The sequence below is a fragment of the Acipenser ruthenus genome, chromosome 24 (assembly GCF_902713425.1).
Source record: "Acipenser ruthenus chromosome 24, fAciRut3.2 maternal haplotype, whole genome shotgun sequence".
In the NCBI taxonomy this organism is placed as follows: Eukaryota; Metazoa; Chordata; class Actinopteri; order Acipenseriformes; family Acipenseridae; genus Acipenser; species Acipenser ruthenus.
Genome location: NC_081212.1, coordinates 856,009 through 873,823, shown reverse-complemented (window position 1 = coordinate 873,823; position 17,815 = coordinate 856,009). Strand labels below are relative to the sequence as shown.

Here is a 17,815-nt window from a genome sequence, read left to right as displayed (position 1 = left end):
TCCTGCTGATTTTCCACACGCTGATTTAGTACGTCATGCATTAAATTCCCAGACAGCCTTGTTCTGTAAACAGGTTGTTTCCATAAATATATACAACACAGCACAAAGCAGGCAAAACTATTTAATTAACACACTGGAGGGGAGAATAAAGATTTTGGCTTTAAAAACTTACATTAAGGTTTGAAATGTGACACTTCCTTGCCATTTATAAACTCAACGAGCATCAGTTTTCACTCTGAGAAATCAGAGGGCATGTTTCTGTTTGGTATTTCAAACTTTTTTTTTTTTTTTTTTTTTTTTTAATTATACATTTTCAATTATGTAAGTAAACACAAAAAAAAAAAAATGAAATCCTGGGAAAGTTAAGACAAAATAAAAAACTGAAATCTCAAGAGCCCTGAATGTAATATACTGCATCAGAGCACGCAATCTTAGTTCCATTAGAGAGGGTGCATTTATTAGGCGCATTACGGTAATAGGCAGTCAGCCCTTTCCAGTAATTCATTATCCCTTCATCAAACAAGGGTGAAACTCTGTACAGCTTCATAGCTGACCTGCAGTCTGTATTAAATACACAGAGCTACTCAGCCTAACCCTGCCTAATGTTGCTTTTAATTCTGTCATTTATGAGTGCATCAATAGGAGTTCAGTTACAGATTGCAAATGGATGCTACAGTGATTATTTTGAGTGAAACACAGTATCATTTTCACATTTAAAATGAGGACTGCTGTACTTCTTAATCTTAACAGAAAGTGACACGCCAGTTTTTCTGTCCGACTAAGAGAGGAGGGGTGGAAATAAGAGACAAGGGAGCTCTGATGTCAATTTCCTGTTGTTTGGAAACCAAGCAAATGTGAAAATGAAAAAAAACAAAGAATTTATTTATTTATTTATTTTAAAAGCTGAACACACGTACCGTTACCATGGCACCCCATCCCAGCACCACTTAGAACGACAGTAATGTCACACCCAGAACAAGCGCTATTTCAAGATGAAGTGCATCCTATGAATTAATAAGCAGGGTTTGGTTATACAGAACTACAGCAGCGATGGAAAAATAAGACTGCCAGTGCCAAGCAAGAACCATTCCGCGCCTACAAGAAACTTAACAGATTCAAGGACAAGCACTTCCACTAGACTTCTCTTTTCAACGGCTTCCGGTTCTTCTAAACGCAGCACTGTTACGGGCAGGACTTGTTTTAAACCTTGGAATTGCTCAGCCTGCTCCCCAGCACCCTGCTTCACAGGGCAGATTTCAGGAGGGACTGGAACCTCGTGATTCTGAAAGGTGAAAGGTCAAAGGACGGGGTCTTCCCCAGGGCAAGCTCACACAGGATCTTCCCCGCTACCGGGGCGAGCTTGAAGCCGTGACCTGGGAAAGAACAGCTGGTTTTAAACAGGGCCGGCTCTCGTTTACAGGGTCACTCTCAATCATTTAAACACTCCTGTCTTCCAAAAAACACTGGGGTCATTGAAAACTGGTCACAAGATACCACTACAGTCGAGGGTACAAACTGAAGAGTAGAGCATAACAAAGAATGTACATTTTGATTATTGTCTAACTTGAGCTGTTATTATGGGGGCTGGATTGATCTACAGTACCCAGGAAAGGACTGCATTCCAACCTAACATCTTGAATTTTGCAAGTCTGGCTCCAGGGGTGGTATTAAATACAGATGGGTATCAGAAATAGGTATTTTAAAATGCGCCTACAACTTGAGAGTGATGGGAACAGAAAGAAAAAGCTGCAGTAGGTCTTCAATTATTTGACATTTTGAAAAACCACATGTAGGCAATACTCGCTGGAAATGACAGCAAATCAATCTTTTTTTTTTTATTTCCTGTTACCTGACTGAAGGTTATATTGTGCGCTGACTGCCACTCCATTAAGAGCAAAATGATATACGTGCTGAAATAAAGTAAGAAGCCAACATCGCGGCGGCGCAGCCGTACCCGCTGGAGCACGCGTAACTATAGCAACAAAGAATTCATTTTGAAAACTGAGACAGTTGTGCCTGGATTTGTCTGTGGGGTAAAAAGGGCGACACTGACTCTTGTCCGGAGAAGAGCAGCTGGAGCTCCTGATTCCACGTGTGTACAATACAGTGTTCGTCCTTTAACTGAAACTATTTGTCTTGATGCTGTTAAGTGGTGTCCACAGTAATCCACGTTAAATAGTGACATGGCATGAGATGTGATTATATATATAGTCCTAGAAGGATGTGCTGACAGGTCAGACTGGCCGTTTCATTAGCAGTCACACCAACCTGAGAATCCAGCCCCGATGATGATGTTACTGTGACTGGGATGCTGGTCCAGAATGAAATCAGAGTCCGGGGTGACCTGCATGGAAACACAACTTAAACAAATAAAGCCTTCTTTAAAAGCAACCTCATTTGCTTGATTGAGCAATGCTCAGTTTATTTTAGACAGAGCGTCACGGCGCTCTGCGTTTCACAACAGTACCTCTGTTCCAGGCCTCTATTGATTGCTTTTGCAGTATGCAATACATTTTTTTTTTTTTTGCTGTTGCTTTTCAAAAGTGAAAGGAATCAATATTAAAACGATGCTGAGAATTACCTTTCCAGTTCTAGGAGATAGTAAAAATGCCCTTCAGATGTTTAGGAGGTAGCAGAGAGGGGGGATGGGGTTACTAATTCAAGTTTGTTTATTTACCAGGAAGTTAAGTCATTGACAGGAGTCTCCCTGCAGCAGCGACAAGAAAGGATTACCAGACAAACAGACAATGTGATTGATTAGATATAAACAGCAGGGGTGGCAAGAAGACTCCAATTGCATAGCAGTTCCACTCATTCCAGGTTTTAATACAAGCTTGATTAGCCAAAGTGTGTAGACAAGCGCAGGTGAGTCTGATAGTAAAACCAGGAATGGATCAAACTGCTATGCAACAGCGCTGACCTACCATGTACATGCACTGCTCCACTACAGCAGGCGTGGGGTCCAGCCCTGGGAAGGATTTGGAAACGAAGCTGGAGAGGATGGCAATGTCCTCCTGGGAAGTCTGCCTGTCTCTTTCATCTGGTTCGGTCTCGCTGCCACTGTGATAACAGATCTGTCCAAACACACACACCCCCATCAGCCAGGCTGGGATTGGCTTCTGGTTTTGTGCATCTTTGCATCTTATCCGTGAAGCCGCTGCAAGCACGTACAAAGGGTCGTCATACAGAACAGTGCTGCTGTTTTATAGTTTTTTTTATCCATGTGTCAGCTAGGGTATTGCCCCCGAAATAATTTCGAAACCCCCACCACTGACACGGAGAAAATCTCTCTTGATCTGAACATCACACTTTGACACCTCGTTCCCGCCTTACTATCTCGTGATAGTCCTGGCCGTGTGGTCTTTACAGTATTAACATCTGTTAACTGTCTGTTTACAGGGGGCTCGCAATGGCTTTGCCAGCTTAAATAAATGATTTAAATTGACTTGGGGAGTCCTCTAAACATTGCAATCATCATGATGTGTGCCATTTAGGTATCGATCCTGCCCAAGGCAACAGACTGCATTATGATAAATGTGAAGCTACTGATCGCTCTGTATTTCAGACATTGCAACTCACATGAAAATTACTGTTGTTGTGTTGAAGAAAATCTATACGGAACGAGCAGCAGTTGTATTTAATAACCTGCTGGTTAGTAATACATGCTCCCGAAATGAAGACGCCTTTGTGTGCTGTGACAAAACAAAGCAATCCCGGAGTTACTTGCCTTGTCACCATACACCATTTAGTGAGACGAGAGATGTGCTTTTCCACCTCTGCAGAGATGTGCCTTCATGAATCGGTTCTTGTGATCTCCAGAAATGAGAATTCTGGGGCAACATTCCAGAAAATGAGGCGCAGCACAGGAAAATCATTTTGTGACGAATAAAGTTCTTCAAAAACTGATGAGACATTCAGTCATTGTACATTATTTATATATATGTGTATATAGATATATAGATATATAAATAATGTGGCCCAAAACCACAGCTCCGTTTACGGTTCTCTCATAGTATCTTGAAGCCCAGAGCTCCACTAAGCGCCCCTCTGCTCACCTTCATAAGTCCCGGGTACTCGTTGGATGGCAGGCCGTAGATGTCGTGTTTCGCTCCATGCTGCTTCACGCCGATGAAGCAGGGGAAGTGTCTGCCTATCCCATACGTACCAGGGATCCTTTCCTTCCAGTAGCAGACGTTAATTCTTAAGACCTGGCGGGTTTGAACAACAAACACGACAAACGACAGACTACCTGAAAAAGTTGCTTTGATATCTTGGTGCACAGGTCACAACTTTGTATTTCTGTTTTTTTTTTTTTTTAAAGTTAATTTTAAAAGGTGCAACACATTCAGTACAATACCTGCAGTGGTAGCTGTAGTCCTGTGCGTGCAAGCACACTCTTTGCCCAAGGCCCCGCTGTAATTACCAGACTTTGTGCGCGATACATTCCGGAGTTTGTTGTCATGGTGATGGGAGAACCTGGTGTGAAGTCAACTACTTTCTCCCCATCATGAATCACGCCTCCGAGCCCGCGGAACAGATCCTACACAACAGGGAGGTGTTAGAAGGTATATTGGAATAAGGTATACAACCCTACACAATGTTAAAAACGTGAATTACCATAGAGACGGACAGGATCTTCCAGACAGAAAACGAGCAACATTCTTGCGTCTTGCTCTGCCCTATTCAGCGCTACATTCCAATGCAAAACCCAGAAATGAACCCCGTTCCTAACCCACCCTCTCCTAAATCAAGATAGCTGATGAGCTGCTGGAGCCTGGAATGGTGGCAGCGATCCCTCTTTAAGAGGAGCGATTGGCATGACATCTGTAATGGGACTCTAGTTACACAGCTGCGGAGCTCCCATTGAAAGGGTAATGATTACAGCTTCCCTCCGCTCATCATGATGTATTGTACTGTTCTCAGGAGGGAGTCCAATCCACGAAGCTTCCTTTACAAGTTAGCAGTCAGCTAGCCTGGGAAATGCTGTCTATCTGCATGGCGAGCACAGGCTGTCATAAGGAACCGACTGAATCTGAAGCACTACAGCAGTACAGTTGGAGTGAGATCCCTGGCATTACTGTGGCATTGCCAGGGTCTCTGGCTGCAGGTGGAAAATAAAGATGGGTAATAAAGGGAGCAGCGTTGTTAATTTCAATGACAGCTTTGACGTTCGTAACTGAAATTGCTGTGACAGTGGAGAGCTCAAGATACAGCTGCAGATGGTCTCCCAAATGAGAGGGACTGGCACAGGTCTTGGAGAGGGTAATAACCAAGGTCTTAAGAAACATTTTCTTTGCTCTGTACCCAGCAAGCATATCAATATTTGCATTCCTTTTCATTTTCACTCTGACTCCTGTCTCACCTGAATCAGTCTGGAAAATAAAGCCTGAGAAACAAGAAGATCAACAGCCAAATAAAAAAAAAAAGGATTTTTGTTCACAAGTGGAGAGAAAACGTCTCTTCAAACCTTGGTCATCACCCCTTTTATGCAGCTGTAAAGTGCAAAACAGAACTTTCCTCTCTGCATGGTGATGCCTTCCAATTAATTTAAAGCAGACAAGAAACAATCAATAGACTTGGGAGAACCTGTCAAACAAAGGGTATCTATTTCCATACTGATCAACTATTTTCATCTGCTTCAATCGCTAGCATCGATTTCTAACATTATGTAAAAATGTACTAATGCAGAAGGGCTTGAATAGCGCATTTGGCATTTGCTGTGCCATGTCCTTGTCCAAACAAACATGTCATTAAAAGAGCTTCCTGGCAACAAATAAACACAACAAAAGGATTTAAAGAACCCTCGGACACCACCTTGAACACGAAAGCATGCTGACTTTCTGAGCACCTTTAACAAAGCAACGTGATTGCAAAGAGACTAAGAGACCCTCGACGGGGGGGTACCTGAACGGCCTTCAGGGCTCGGTCGGCGTGCAGGACCCCCGCGGTCTTGTCGATCACGGCAGACTCCCCTGGGGGGAGGCGGACGGAGGGGAAGCGGCTTGCAAACTGCTCGGGAGAGAGGACCTCCATCGGGACGTTGTTCCGCAGCAGTGTTCCTCTGAGACTGCGGAAGGCACTGCAGTCCTCCTTACCCACAATCAACATCCCTGTGTTCCTGCACAGGACAAGAGATGACTTTTCTTACCATGCTGGTCAGCAACCCATCAACAGTGTAACGATTCAACGGCTTCAGCATCTCCGCCTTCTCACAAGGCAACCCTACGTCCCCATGCACTTATGTTTTTACATATATTTAGAGACGCCCCTATTTGATTGTGATGAAGATTTGTTGAATGATTAACTCTGCATTGGTCCTGCTGCAGTGGTTATTGAATGAGCCAGGATGACTCAAACTCACCGGTATATCTGAACGTTAGCCTCCTTCTCCAGCTGTGCCCAGAGCTGGTAGCACTCCGACATCATGCGAGTGTAGTAATCTTGCTCGTAGGCTTTCCGGATAATGCGCGTGTGTCCGTGGGAACTGCCGCGGGAGTGGGGCAGAACAAACTAAAGTGAAACAGAAAAGGCAAGTCACAAAAACTTGGTACGCAAAAAAATCTAAGCAAAACTGGAATATAAAATATAAATCATAAGTTCAAATACATCATACATCACATTCCGGCATATTTCAGATACAGCATTTTAATATATCATCTATATAATTTTCAAGTGGGCTGACGAGCACATTTTAGCTCCCAACTAGCCAAAGGATTTCGCGTGCCTGGCGTGCTATTAATAATTCTGCAGCGCAAACCACTGTGCTTGAAAGAAGATAAGCATTAGGGGGCGTTTGCAACAACCTCCAATTACAGCAAGCGTACAAGTTCAAATGAAAGGTTTGTCTGTGTGTTTTGTGTAAAAAAAAAAATACAGAAAACCGCAGTAAATAGGGGAAAAAATCCACTCGCGACGCAAGATTAAACGAGCGCTCATATCAGCATTTCCATTCATATTAATAATGTCTCCAGAGTTACTGAAGCAACACGAACTGACTGCGCTAGAGACGAAAGCGATTCCAGAGCATGAGCGGATGTCTCATTGCGTCACAAACCTGCTCGACTAGTAGAGTTCTCTTTTTGTTTTTGGCGAGGTGGTAGGCGGTGTACGAGCCTTGGATCCCGGCTCCCAGGACGATGCAGTCGAAGTTGTTGGCGTCCATGTTTCAGCTGACACGGGACTCTGCACTAGAGCTGAGCGGACAAGGGGAGGGGGTTGCGGTTTGAGCAGTCCAAAGTCTGCCTGCTGTGTGTACTCACTGGACACATAAAAATATTTAAATTGAAACACTTGACACGATACATAACCACTTGTGATAAACTCTTCGTTTGTGTTGATGTTTTATTTTATAAATAATGCTGCTATACTTTGGACTGGAAACAAATCATACTTTATAAGTTGCTGCATATGGGGAGGTGTCGGCCCTTTAACGCTTATCTCTGACGAACTCACACTCACTCCTAGAGGGCACCCGTTTCGTTTTCTGATTCAATTTTATTTCACAGTGCACTCATGGAAAACATACAGAGTCAATAAATGGTCTCTTATCTCTCCCCTACCTCTGGACAACGAATGTGTTTTTCTCCATACAGCTTGGAGACAGTCATTCTCCGCTGGTGAAACAACGTTTATGAAATTGCTACCTTGTTACGCTCATTACATATGTCATCCGTGATTGGGCCCTGATTGCAAGGCTCCGTGTATTGGTTTAAGTTCGTGCAGGTGCGTGATGTATGCTGTTTCATTAGATACACCCCACGTGATTGGGCCCTGATTGCAAGGCTCCGTGTATTGGTTTAAGTTCGTGCAGGTGAGTGATGTATGCTGTTTCATTAGATACACCCCACGTGATTGGGCCCTGATTGCAAGGCTCCGTGTATTGGTTTAAGTTCGTGCAGGTGAGTGATGTATGCTGTTTCATTAGATACACCCCACGTGATTGGGTCCTGATTGCAAGGCTCCGTGTATTGGATTGTGCAGGTGCATACATGCTGTTTTATCCCAGTGCTCTTGTAATCTGCCTCCTGTTTTCTGTGTTTAGAATTTTTTTTTTTGGTCTGCTTTGCACAAAGTTTCAAGAACTTTTACTAAAGTAAGTGTGCAGTTATGATTAGCTTTTCACTACTGCCCCCGTTTCAGATGCTTTATCTTTTTAGAGTCCTCTACACTAAAAACGAGTTTACTTAAGAAGGCCCCTGTACTTCTATCACACTTACAGTTTTACTCTATCCAGGAAACCGCTTATCCAGCCGAAGCATTCCTTACTTGCTGTACAACAAAATACAGCAATTCAGTCAATTGTAAAGGTGCAATTGTCTTGTGTTCTGAGGAGAGCTCTTTCAGATCCACAGGGGTATCTATGATGAGCATCATTCTCGACATAATTACACAGATGAAAGATTGGTCCTATCCATTAAGGTAAGAGGTGGTTGGGGGGATTCTCGTCAGACCTACACATTTTTATTTTATTTTATTTTATCTCAGGTTTTGAAAAACCCATTGATTCCTTCTGGTTGTAATAAATACAGACCGTTAGTGATTGTTTCTCGATCGGCTCATTTGCAATTGATCTCACTGAAGCACCTAACCTAGGTTGTTTCCTTTGGGTTTTGTAATATTTGCAGACGTTTCTTCCTTTTAGAGAATACAACTGAAAGGAAAAAGCATTGCTGTGTAGCATTGCAGATCACTACTGTGAGGCTCTCAGAGACGGGCGCCGGTATCAGGTAAGAGTATTAGGTGCTGGAAGTGGTCTTGTTGAAGCAGCAGGGAGCCCTCTGTCTTCACCCTGTGGTCTTGTTGAAGCAGCAGGGAGCCCTCTGTCTTCACCCTGTGATCTTGTTGAAGCAGCAGGGAGCCCTCTCTCTTCACCCTGTGATCTTGTTCAAGCAGCAGGGAGCCCTCTCTCTTCACCCTGTGATCTTGTTGAAGCAGCAGGGAGCCTTCTCTCTTCACCCTGTGATCTTGTTCAAGCAGCAGGGAGCTCTCTCTCTTCGCCCTGTGATCTTGTTCAAGCAACAGGGAGACTTCTCTCTTCACCCTGTGATCTTGTTCAAGCAGCAGGGAGCCCTGTCTCTTCACCGTGTGATCTTGTTCAAGCAACAGGGAGCCCTCTCTCTTCACCCTGTGATCTTGTTCAAGCAGCAGGGAGCCCTCTCTCTTCACCCTGTGATCTTGTTCAAGCAGCAGGGAGCCCTGTCTCTTCACCCTGTGGTCTTGTTGAAGCAGCAGGGAGCCCTCTCTCTTCACCCTGTGATCTTGTTGAAGCAGCAGGGAGCCCTCTCTCTTCACCCTGTGATCTTGTTCAAGCAGCAGGGAGCCCTCTCTCTTCGCCCTGGACCAGAGCTCAACCTGTACCGTTATTTTGAGGAGTACTGTGTTTCAGGAAGGGCTGTCATTGGGGTGCCCAGTTAAAATAAGGTTGTGTCCTGTGGACAACAAGGATCCCAGTGCTGGGCTATTAGCTCTGGTGTACCGAATAAATTGCAGTTAAGGTCAGGGCCTCTCTGAATCCACCTGCACCAGCGAATTGAATTTAAAAAGGATTTCAATGACCTTCTGAAAGGAGATGCTGCCTGCCATCTCAGTAGATCTGGCCTGGGTAGATACCTTCAACTAAATAAAAAGAGCATTCAAGCATGGTAACAGACTGGCGTGGCATGTTTGTGCCGGCCTATGACCACAGAACACATGTTGTACAACTGCGTCCAGCTCCTGAAACGCCCTCGGCACAGCTGTCTTGGTGGGCTTGTAGATCTCCCTTTAATCTGATTCCACTAACTCAAGGGGGTGCTCGCTGACTGAAGTGAATGAGAGTGATCTTGACAGGTGTAATGATAAACGCGGGGTCGGGGCGGGGGGAGTTCGGTCAGACGGGCAGACAGATGGCTTGCAGGGAAGACAAGGTGCCAAGATTACAGGGGACACCTGCATACAGAGCATCACTGAGCATACAGATATACACCAGAGGTGCGCCAAGGAGCTTTCCTGCCATCAACCAACCAGCTGTTTCCCCTCATGACTGCTTTGCTTGGACCTGCAACTGCCAGTAAGTGCCTTGTTAAATGGCTTCTTAGTTTCATGGCCACACCTTTTGTCTTCTCAATGAACACCATGCTTTCGTGCCCTGTGCTGGTTATATTTGTGTGTGTGTGTGTAGAGCAGCTTTTATTTATGCATCCCTCCATCTGTGGATCCACTGTCAGTTTAACTTTGGGCCAGGTGCTTCATACATGGTTTCATCTTTAACCTACTCTGGCCTACTCTGGCCTGACAAGGGTTACTGTGTCCCCAGAGGAGGTACCATTGTTTCCATAGTAACTGGATGAATTGTGTCTGTCTGCGTATATAGTTAAAGCTCAGCCGTGTCAGGGTTACTGGTGAGAGCTCATCTTTGAGATCCTTTGTAGTTTACAAATGTAATGCTTTATTTGGTCCTAGTTATTTTAAGGGCTTAGGAGCCCTTCATGTGTAGGGTTCACAGGGTGTATTTCATGTGTAGAGTTCACAGGGTGCATTTTCTAGGTTGTGTATAGTTTTCATCGCAAAGGAGCGGTCTTTGCGTTTGACTAACAATATATTCTAACAAGAAACAGCTGGCATACTCAGCAGAACAAAGACATAGCTTGAAAAATGTTTTCAATAGTAGGCATTTCCTCTCTTGCACCACACTGCTGGTAACGGTTTGCCGTTGGTGAGTAATTGGCATACATCCTTATTCATTCCTTGTTGTGTTTCAATATGTTTTCACTGGTTTGAACACTCGTTCCGCTCTGCACATACTTCATGCATGTTTATTCCAGTGCAACAAACAACTAACATTGTATAATCATTACCCTTTCATGGGTCTCCTCAACAGTACAGTACTGTGTATGCCTCTCCAACCTATACTCACCCAGCACTATTAAAACCCGTCTCTCCCTTACAAATACACATGCCACATTAAAATGCATTTGCGCATGTACAGTGCTGAGCTATATTCTTTGATATTGATGTGCGTTTCCCCACATGCCTTTCTTTTGTATGTTCATGGAGACTCATGAGGTTTAACATTGCAATTCCATGTCAATTTCTGATGAGAAAGAGTAAGAGCTGGTGTAATGTCCACTCCGATTCTGATGTAAGAACAGAGGAGAAGGGTGAACTGAGCCTAGGATTACATTTGAATTGTAGCGCCTCTGTACTAAAAACTATCAAACAATAAAACAAACGCCTGTGATGAGGATACGCGATTCTATCCAGTTTTAGCATTAAACAATTGCCCACACTTCTCATTATTTTTGTTATTTTGTACCTTTTAAAACAGCTATAAACGTAGCTATAATTAAAGTGTAATCCTGGGACTACAGTCACAAACCTTCTTTGGATTTAGGTTTACAAGCAAAAAGCGTGTTGTATGAAAGTGGAGAATATGTTCAGTAAGAGCTCGATAAATGTTAGATGAATGCTGATGACCTGCAAAGCAATGCGTGAACCCGGAGCGCCTCACCAGGGATCTCTGCTCAGCCCAAGCTTACCCTTCAACCTCCCGGTTAAGACTATCAGACTGTGCTGCAAAAGAGTTTTTAATGCACTGCAGTGGGATTGTTTAAACTCGTTCATAACCCTTTTTCTTTGCTGTTTTCCTCTTCAGTGAGCATTGATTTCCAGTCAGTCTTCCTCGCTTCTGTTCCTTGCTTTAACCACCCTTATAAAAGTTAACTGTAGTAAAAGCATAGCAAAGTAATAGCATTGTAAAACCCAGAGACATATGGTTCAAAAACATGGTCAACTATAGCAAATGCATAGCATAACCATGGGAAAAGCATGGGACAAATATTTGATAAAATGCAAATTTAATAGAAATTAAATGGACGTTTTGTATTTCAGGCAAAGTTAGTTTTGTGTCTCCTATACAGTATATTAAAAAAAAAACACCCCGTATTAATTCAGGCTTAGTTATCTTTCATTATATACATGGTCTAAAAAAGATATTACAATCATGCACTTGTGCTTATTTTCTGAGTTAATTAGCCTCAATCACCTTTATAGAGAAGCAGTTTTCTGATTACTTCACGCTTCGCGGTGCAGTGGATTGAGTATAACAGACATGTGAGGAGGACAGGTGGAACTAGAAAGGTTTCCCTTTAGAGAAACAGACTAACTGGGATATCCCCAAGTTTTAATTGAATCTACAGCGCTGCTGTTGGAACCCGAGGGTCGCACAATGCTGGTGATAACATCGCTGAAAGCACTCCCCTTTGTTCCTGGTATCTGATCTGATAGACGCAGTTAAGTCTCTCTTATTAAATCCTCCTGCTTCTTCAACAGCTGGTTACGGGGGTATCGTTTAATTAGCCCGGGGCACTGCTACGGATATATCTGTAAAATACAGTACATTTGCTCAGTTAAAGAAAAAACAACATAATTTTAACCTAAAGGTGCAGTTTAAAGATTTCTGTGTGAAGCTTAAACATTCAAATCCTAATGGACTCTGGAAATGGAAAGCAGCTTTGTAACGTCCCTGAGGCTCTGCTTGTGATATCTTTCCAGCAGCCTGCCTTCCCTGAAATCAGCCAGCAATTGGTAGGGAAATTATCACAGGAAGTCCAGCGTTGTGCTTTTTCCTACACTGTATTGTGTGTGACCTGGGAGGGAGAGTGAAGGGGGGGTCAGAATAACATATGTAAGAATTTGACCCACAGACTGACTTCCACTGACAACTGCACACTGGCAATGCATTTCATATGAGCAATGATGGCAATGAGGGCTAGGTGCTTTTCAATTTCCTTTTCATCCAGCAAACTTGAAAAAGTGGGACGCAACTGAGATGCATGCAGATCCTAAAATAGCGAATGAATCTAAATAATCAATGAGCGGCGGTATTGATTACCAAACAGCATGGTGACTTACTGGCAGGTTAGTGCTGGGACAAATACTCAATCACATGTGAGCTGCTGGAAATTCAAATGTGTTATTAAAGAATTCAGCCAATACAAAGTCAAATAATATGTGAATATCCGTTTGAATATTGCAGTGCGTTTAAAATGAAATTAATTTGATGCTATAGAATATGAATTGCACATTGTTGCTGTTGCAGCTGCTTTAGATTGGTTTTGTATAAGGCTTTGAATGTTGAATAAATGTATTGCTTAGCTGCAGAACGACTCCTAAATACTGATATCTGTTATTTCACTAAACAGCACTAAACGTTTAATCAGAAACTAACCATCACAGTGGAAATCAGCCAGTTTGAATTGAGCCAGACCAGTATGATCCTGGGACCAGTTTGCTGCGAGTAAGGGCCCTGTTCTGCCTCTCAGCTCTGTGACAGTGGCAGTGCAAGCTCTCAGTAAGCCTGTAGTATTGAGGATAACGAGTCTGTGTTTGCACAAGCTCTCCCGGTGCCCAGGCAGGCAGCAGAGGCACCAAAGAGTGGTTTTGTTGGAAATAGGTTTGAAATATGTGGGGGAGTTCTCTAATAAGCTTAATTAAAAAAAGCTTTCAAGACAATTGAGTTATTAAAATAAATGCCTGTCTGTACTGTAATTCTGCTTGGGATTTATGTGTAGCTCGCAGTCTCATTCGCATTGATACAAGGGATAGGAATACGTTTATCTCATGTGAAATGCTGTCTATAGAAGGCTGATAAAATAATGCTTGCAATACATACATACATACATATATATATATATATATATATATATATATATATATATATATATATATATATATATATACAGGGCAATAACTATTCAGGAAGGGTACTGGTTTGAATGACCAGGCCGCACTAGGGGGCCATGTGGTCCTTATCCACTGATGGCAGATGCCTATTTACTGGTATTGTCTATTGAGTAATACACACATGTGAGTAGGATGGGTAAAACTAATGAAGTTTCAGCTCAGAATAAATCTCCAACTGCACTTTGTCTTTAACACTGTGAAAAACAGCACTGTTACAAACAGAACCTTGTCATCAGACTGAATGTGAATCTCACTGAGCTCGAGACCCCATGGAAAGGCACTGAAGCCAAATTGTGAACGAGCTCTGAGGCGGTTTCTTTCCTGAGAAGAATAACAGAGCCGAGCACAGCTGGAAGGAGTCATTGAGAGCGTTTAGTAACCGAATGGGATCTCAATGCAACAGACGCAGGGCTTTCCATGCTCCCTGTGACTGTCACACTTCACGAGTGGCACGTTAAAAAAAATAATAAAATAAAAAGGAAGTTTAAAAGTATGTATACAGACAGTGAAGGACGACGCAAGATGGGTCCAAATACTCAGCCTGTAACTGCTTAATTATTTTGTTATTTTTGTTTTTGTTATTGCTCTATCTTTTTTGTTTTTCGGGTGAGACTTTAAACCGAGGTCTTGTGTGCTGTATAAAGATCCAATGGCACTCTTTCTGTGAATAATGTTTGACCTCTGGTGTGTTTACAGTAGCTCAAGTTATGCTGTGCTTCCATTCCTGTGCGGTGCCACTGTCGAGGGGAGAGCCCCAGTCCGTTGTCATAGAGATCAGAGGCCGTTAACCTAGTGACCCAGCAAGTTCACTGAGAATGATTACCTCCCCACCTCAGAGCAGAGACTAATAGAAACAATCAGGCACACTCTCTGCTGTAAATACGTTTGATTAATAAATCAGTCCATCAGTTCTTGAATGGATGGATCATTAAACAAACACATTCATTCGTGCTTAAAAGAGATCACAAAAGGCTCATTTCGTCTTTCTGGTCCCTTTTTAAAATTTTTCATTCCATTCATAACCAAGAAGCAGCACAGCAGAAATATTAATAGGATCTTAAAAAGTATTTGTGTGAAACAAATGAGGTCTGGAGTGGAAAGGCAGGAGTTCAGCAATTTTCTGCAGTGCCTCGGAAAGAGGCAGCACATGGAACAATTATTCTTCCAGACAGATGTCGCCGTGCTGCTGGGCCCCTGATTCCCCCAAACGAAATGGCTTTGCTTCCCTTCATTTATCATTGAGACCAAACAGACATATGGCAGCAGAACAGACTTATCCTCACCCCAGTCTAATTCTCGCCCCAGTAATCTATCCAGAGAGGGTGAACATTAGCCCAGGCCAATTCTCACCCCAGTTTTCTGTACAGAGCGCAAGAGGATAATTATTTCCCTTGTACAAGAACTAATCTAGGCTAATCAGCAGTAAGACCTTTCTGAGTATGAAGTCAAAATTCCGGTGTGGGGTGTGCTGAACTGGCCTGTGGAGTCTCAGCACACTCACCTGAGACCAGTCTGATAAAAATACACACTGCTCCAGAGAGGAGGGCAATGCTACCGGGATAGCCAGGGCATCTTTGCAATGTAAATGCAAGGTCCTTGTTGGATTGGGAGCTCTTTGCTGTCAACCACTTTCCTAATTGAATATCAGTAACAATCGGCAATGCAGTGAGAACATTTTTCAAAAGCAAATGTGTATTATACTGTGCACAGTCATATAATAACATGCATTTAGAAAACTGTTAAAAAGCAAGAAGCCATGTGCATGTTGACTGGCTCTTCGCAGACTATGCCTTTTACTGTGCTGTTGTACAGTAATGCTTTTGCTTTGGTGCAATCAATTCTTTTCAGGGCTCAGTGTCTTTCTGTCCTGGAGTGGGGTCTGCATGAACTGGTGTGCACTCTGCAGCAGAGTTTATATTCGTCTGGGAGATGGAGCAATCCCTTACGACAGGAGCAAACCCAGCAATGCATCTCACTTCAGCGCCATTCATAAGCACGGAATGTGCATTTTGACTAACAACTGACTGTGTAATTGAAAAAAACCAAAAGATCTATTTCTCCGTGTTACGGATTTTGCATGGCTGTTTACATTTTCTAGAACAAGAAAACCAAACCAAAACAATAATCTTTCACGAAAGCATTTAAAATGATTTTTAGAATGATCTCATTAGCTTTATAAAAGAACCAATGCACAGGATTAAATGTGATGCTCGCTATATTTAACATAAATGACTAGACTGTTCTTTTTCATTTCGCTGATGGTGTTAACATGGAGCTTTTGAGCGAGCAGTGTGTGTGTGCAGAAACTGATTAGCACAGCCTGTCCAATGCATTTGCATGGTCTCTCATCCTGGTGAGGATATCACACATCGTAACAGAACAGAAGGATAAGGGATGCATTATTGAAACGCTATTATGCTACCGATCCCTACAGGTTAATCCTACCGTTGATTTGATCGTATTGGCTGACAGCCCCTCAGATACCATCGAGCAGCAAGAGACAGCATTTGCATAATTATATTTGCATAATTTAGATTTTGTTTTTGCACTGAAAGAACGTTGGTTCTCTGTGGAGCAGAGCTGGTGTGCCACACTGGAGACCAGCCTCTCTATCAATGCTCAGAGCTGGTGTGCCACACTGGAGACCAGCCTCTCTGTCAGTGCTCAGAGCTGGTGTGCCACACTGGAGACCAGCCTCTCTGTTAATGCTCAGAGCTGGTGGAGCAGAGGCAGTGTCAGTCTGAGCCTACCCCCTCATGGTCCATCCTTTCAACAGCTTCTCTCTGTTTTTTGTAACATGTAACATTGCCTCTTGATTTTTTTTCTTTTTTATACAAATGGTGCAAATTAACTGCACGCTGGAGTGAGGCTGTGGCAAAATATATATATATATATTTTTCCATCTGAATGAATTCATGCAAACTAGCAACGATTGCATTTTCATCTCTCTGCAAGGCCTCCTGTGATGTGCAAACCCCCTATTACACTGTACAAGTGCAGTACAATATAGGAAAGAGAAGACCCCCCATTCAAGGGGAAGGAGGTGTTTAATAAAGACATACCCTTATTACTGCATTATTAAACGGTAAAACTCCTGCCCAGGCATAGCAAAGCATAGTAAATCTGTAATGAATGCTTACGATACAGCACTATAAATGCATCGTATAAGAATGGGAAACTGCCTTGCAAACCAGAAAAATGTACTTGCGATTCCCAGGTTTGATTTCCCTGTGCTGAGGCAGCAGCACAAGGAGATCCCGGAGCCTCTCCTCCACGAGCTCAGCAGCTGCTTCCTTTGCGTCTGCGAGTCTCGCAGGACTTGCCGTGGGTGCCAGTCAAGCAGTCAAGCTGTGAAGTGCCTGGCATCTCCTGGTTCTCAGTTTAAAGCTGGGGCTCAAGTTATTTGAATCGGGGCTGTTGCTATGTGCTGTGTAGGGTGAGTTAGCCACTTTACTGTCCTACATCAGAACCACTTTCGCAGCTGAGCAAAGCAAAAAGTGAAGAAATTGGAAGTGTGGCTGAAAGTCTTGCCCCTTTCACGTGTTTTTGTTGAACTTTATGAAAACAATGAATATTTAAGATAATAAGAAATCCACTGCAGATACACATTACAGATATTGTTTTGGAAGGCTCTCCGTAGATTATCTGTACATGAAGATAAAATATATTGATTATCATTTACAATACCAATGTTACAGGGGCTATCTGCGTGATTCATCCCATTGAATCCCTTCCAAAGTCAATAGAAATACATTCCAAAACACAAACTGGAATTAAACCTGGGTCGTGTATATCAGCAGCATTTACAGAGCACTGCAGTTTGATTTTCAATAGCTGGGTTCTGCATGGCATCTCTTTATTGAAAGGTATGCGGTATGTAAATGGGTGGCCATTTCGACTGGAAAGCCAGTAATGTGTCTTCTGTGTCTTCTGGAGTATGTTCATGTGCTATATATGAGATGAGTTCCCTCTGTGCAGGGAGTGTCGTTTTATAGTCCTCTGCTTATTAAGACTAATTAACCCAGTGGCTATATATATTTGAAACATTTGAAACCATCAACGTTAAAGGAAATTGATCTTCAGTTCCTCAGTC

The 17,815-nt window shown here is 43.0% G+C and overlaps 1 protein-coding gene and 1 long non-coding RNA gene across 6 annotated transcripts; one reads left to right on the top strand and one right to left on the bottom strand.

Moving 5' to 3' along the window:
* Window positions 1-342: 342 nt before the first annotated feature.
* LOC117429317 (peroxisomal sarcosine oxidase) lies at window positions 343-7,663 on the bottom strand. Of its 5 annotated transcripts, none has more exons than XM_034048671.3 (9): window positions 7,560-7,637; window positions 7,055-7,258; window positions 6,362-6,510; window positions 5,905-6,118; window positions 4,358-4,540; window positions 4,056-4,208; window positions 2,925-3,074; window positions 2,269-2,344; window positions 344-1,373 (listed from the first exon to the last, which is right to left on the bottom strand). In XM_034048671.3, the coding sequence occupies exons 2-9, from the start codon at window positions 7,160-7,162 to the stop codon at window positions 1,243-1,245; spliced, it is 1,164 nt and encodes a 387-aa protein (XP_033904562.3). In that variant the 5' UTR covers window positions 7,163-7,258; window positions 7,560-7,637; the 3' UTR covers window positions 344-1,242. The 5 variants fall into 5 exon arrangements, 4 of the variants coding, with proteins under 4 accessions (XP_058853848.1, XP_058853849.1, XP_033904562.3 ...); XR_009308376.1 differs by having other exon boundaries at window positions 1,302-1,373; window positions 2,269-2,707; XM_058997865.1 differs by lacking the exon at window positions 7,055-7,258 and having other exon boundaries at window positions 343-1,373; window positions 7,560-7,663.
* A 288-nt stretch (window positions 7,664-7,951) lies between these two features.
* Window positions 7,952-8,720, top strand: LOC131700483 (uncharacterized). Its single transcript, XR_009308377.1, has 3 exons — window positions 7,952-8,092; window positions 8,219-8,418; window positions 8,642-8,720. It is a non-coding gene; the product is annotated as an uncharacterized LOC131700483 (long non-coding RNA).
* Window positions 8,721-17,815: the final 9,095 nt, after the last annotated feature.

Bases quoted from the DNA above. Each gene is read 5' to 3' on its own strand.
- LOC117429317 (XM_034048671.3), bottom strand. From the start codon at position 7,162: ATGGACGCCAACAACTTCGACTGCATCGTCCTGGGAGCCGGGATCCAA. The intron at 6,511-7,054 runs GTTTGTGACGCA...GTTTCACTTTAG, and splicing joins GAACTCTACTAGTCGAGCAG to TTTGTTCTGCCCCACTCCCG. The intron at 4,209-4,357 runs GTATTGTACTGA...CAAACCCGCCAG, and splicing joins GACTACAGCTACCACTGCAG to GTCTTAAGAATTAACGTCTG.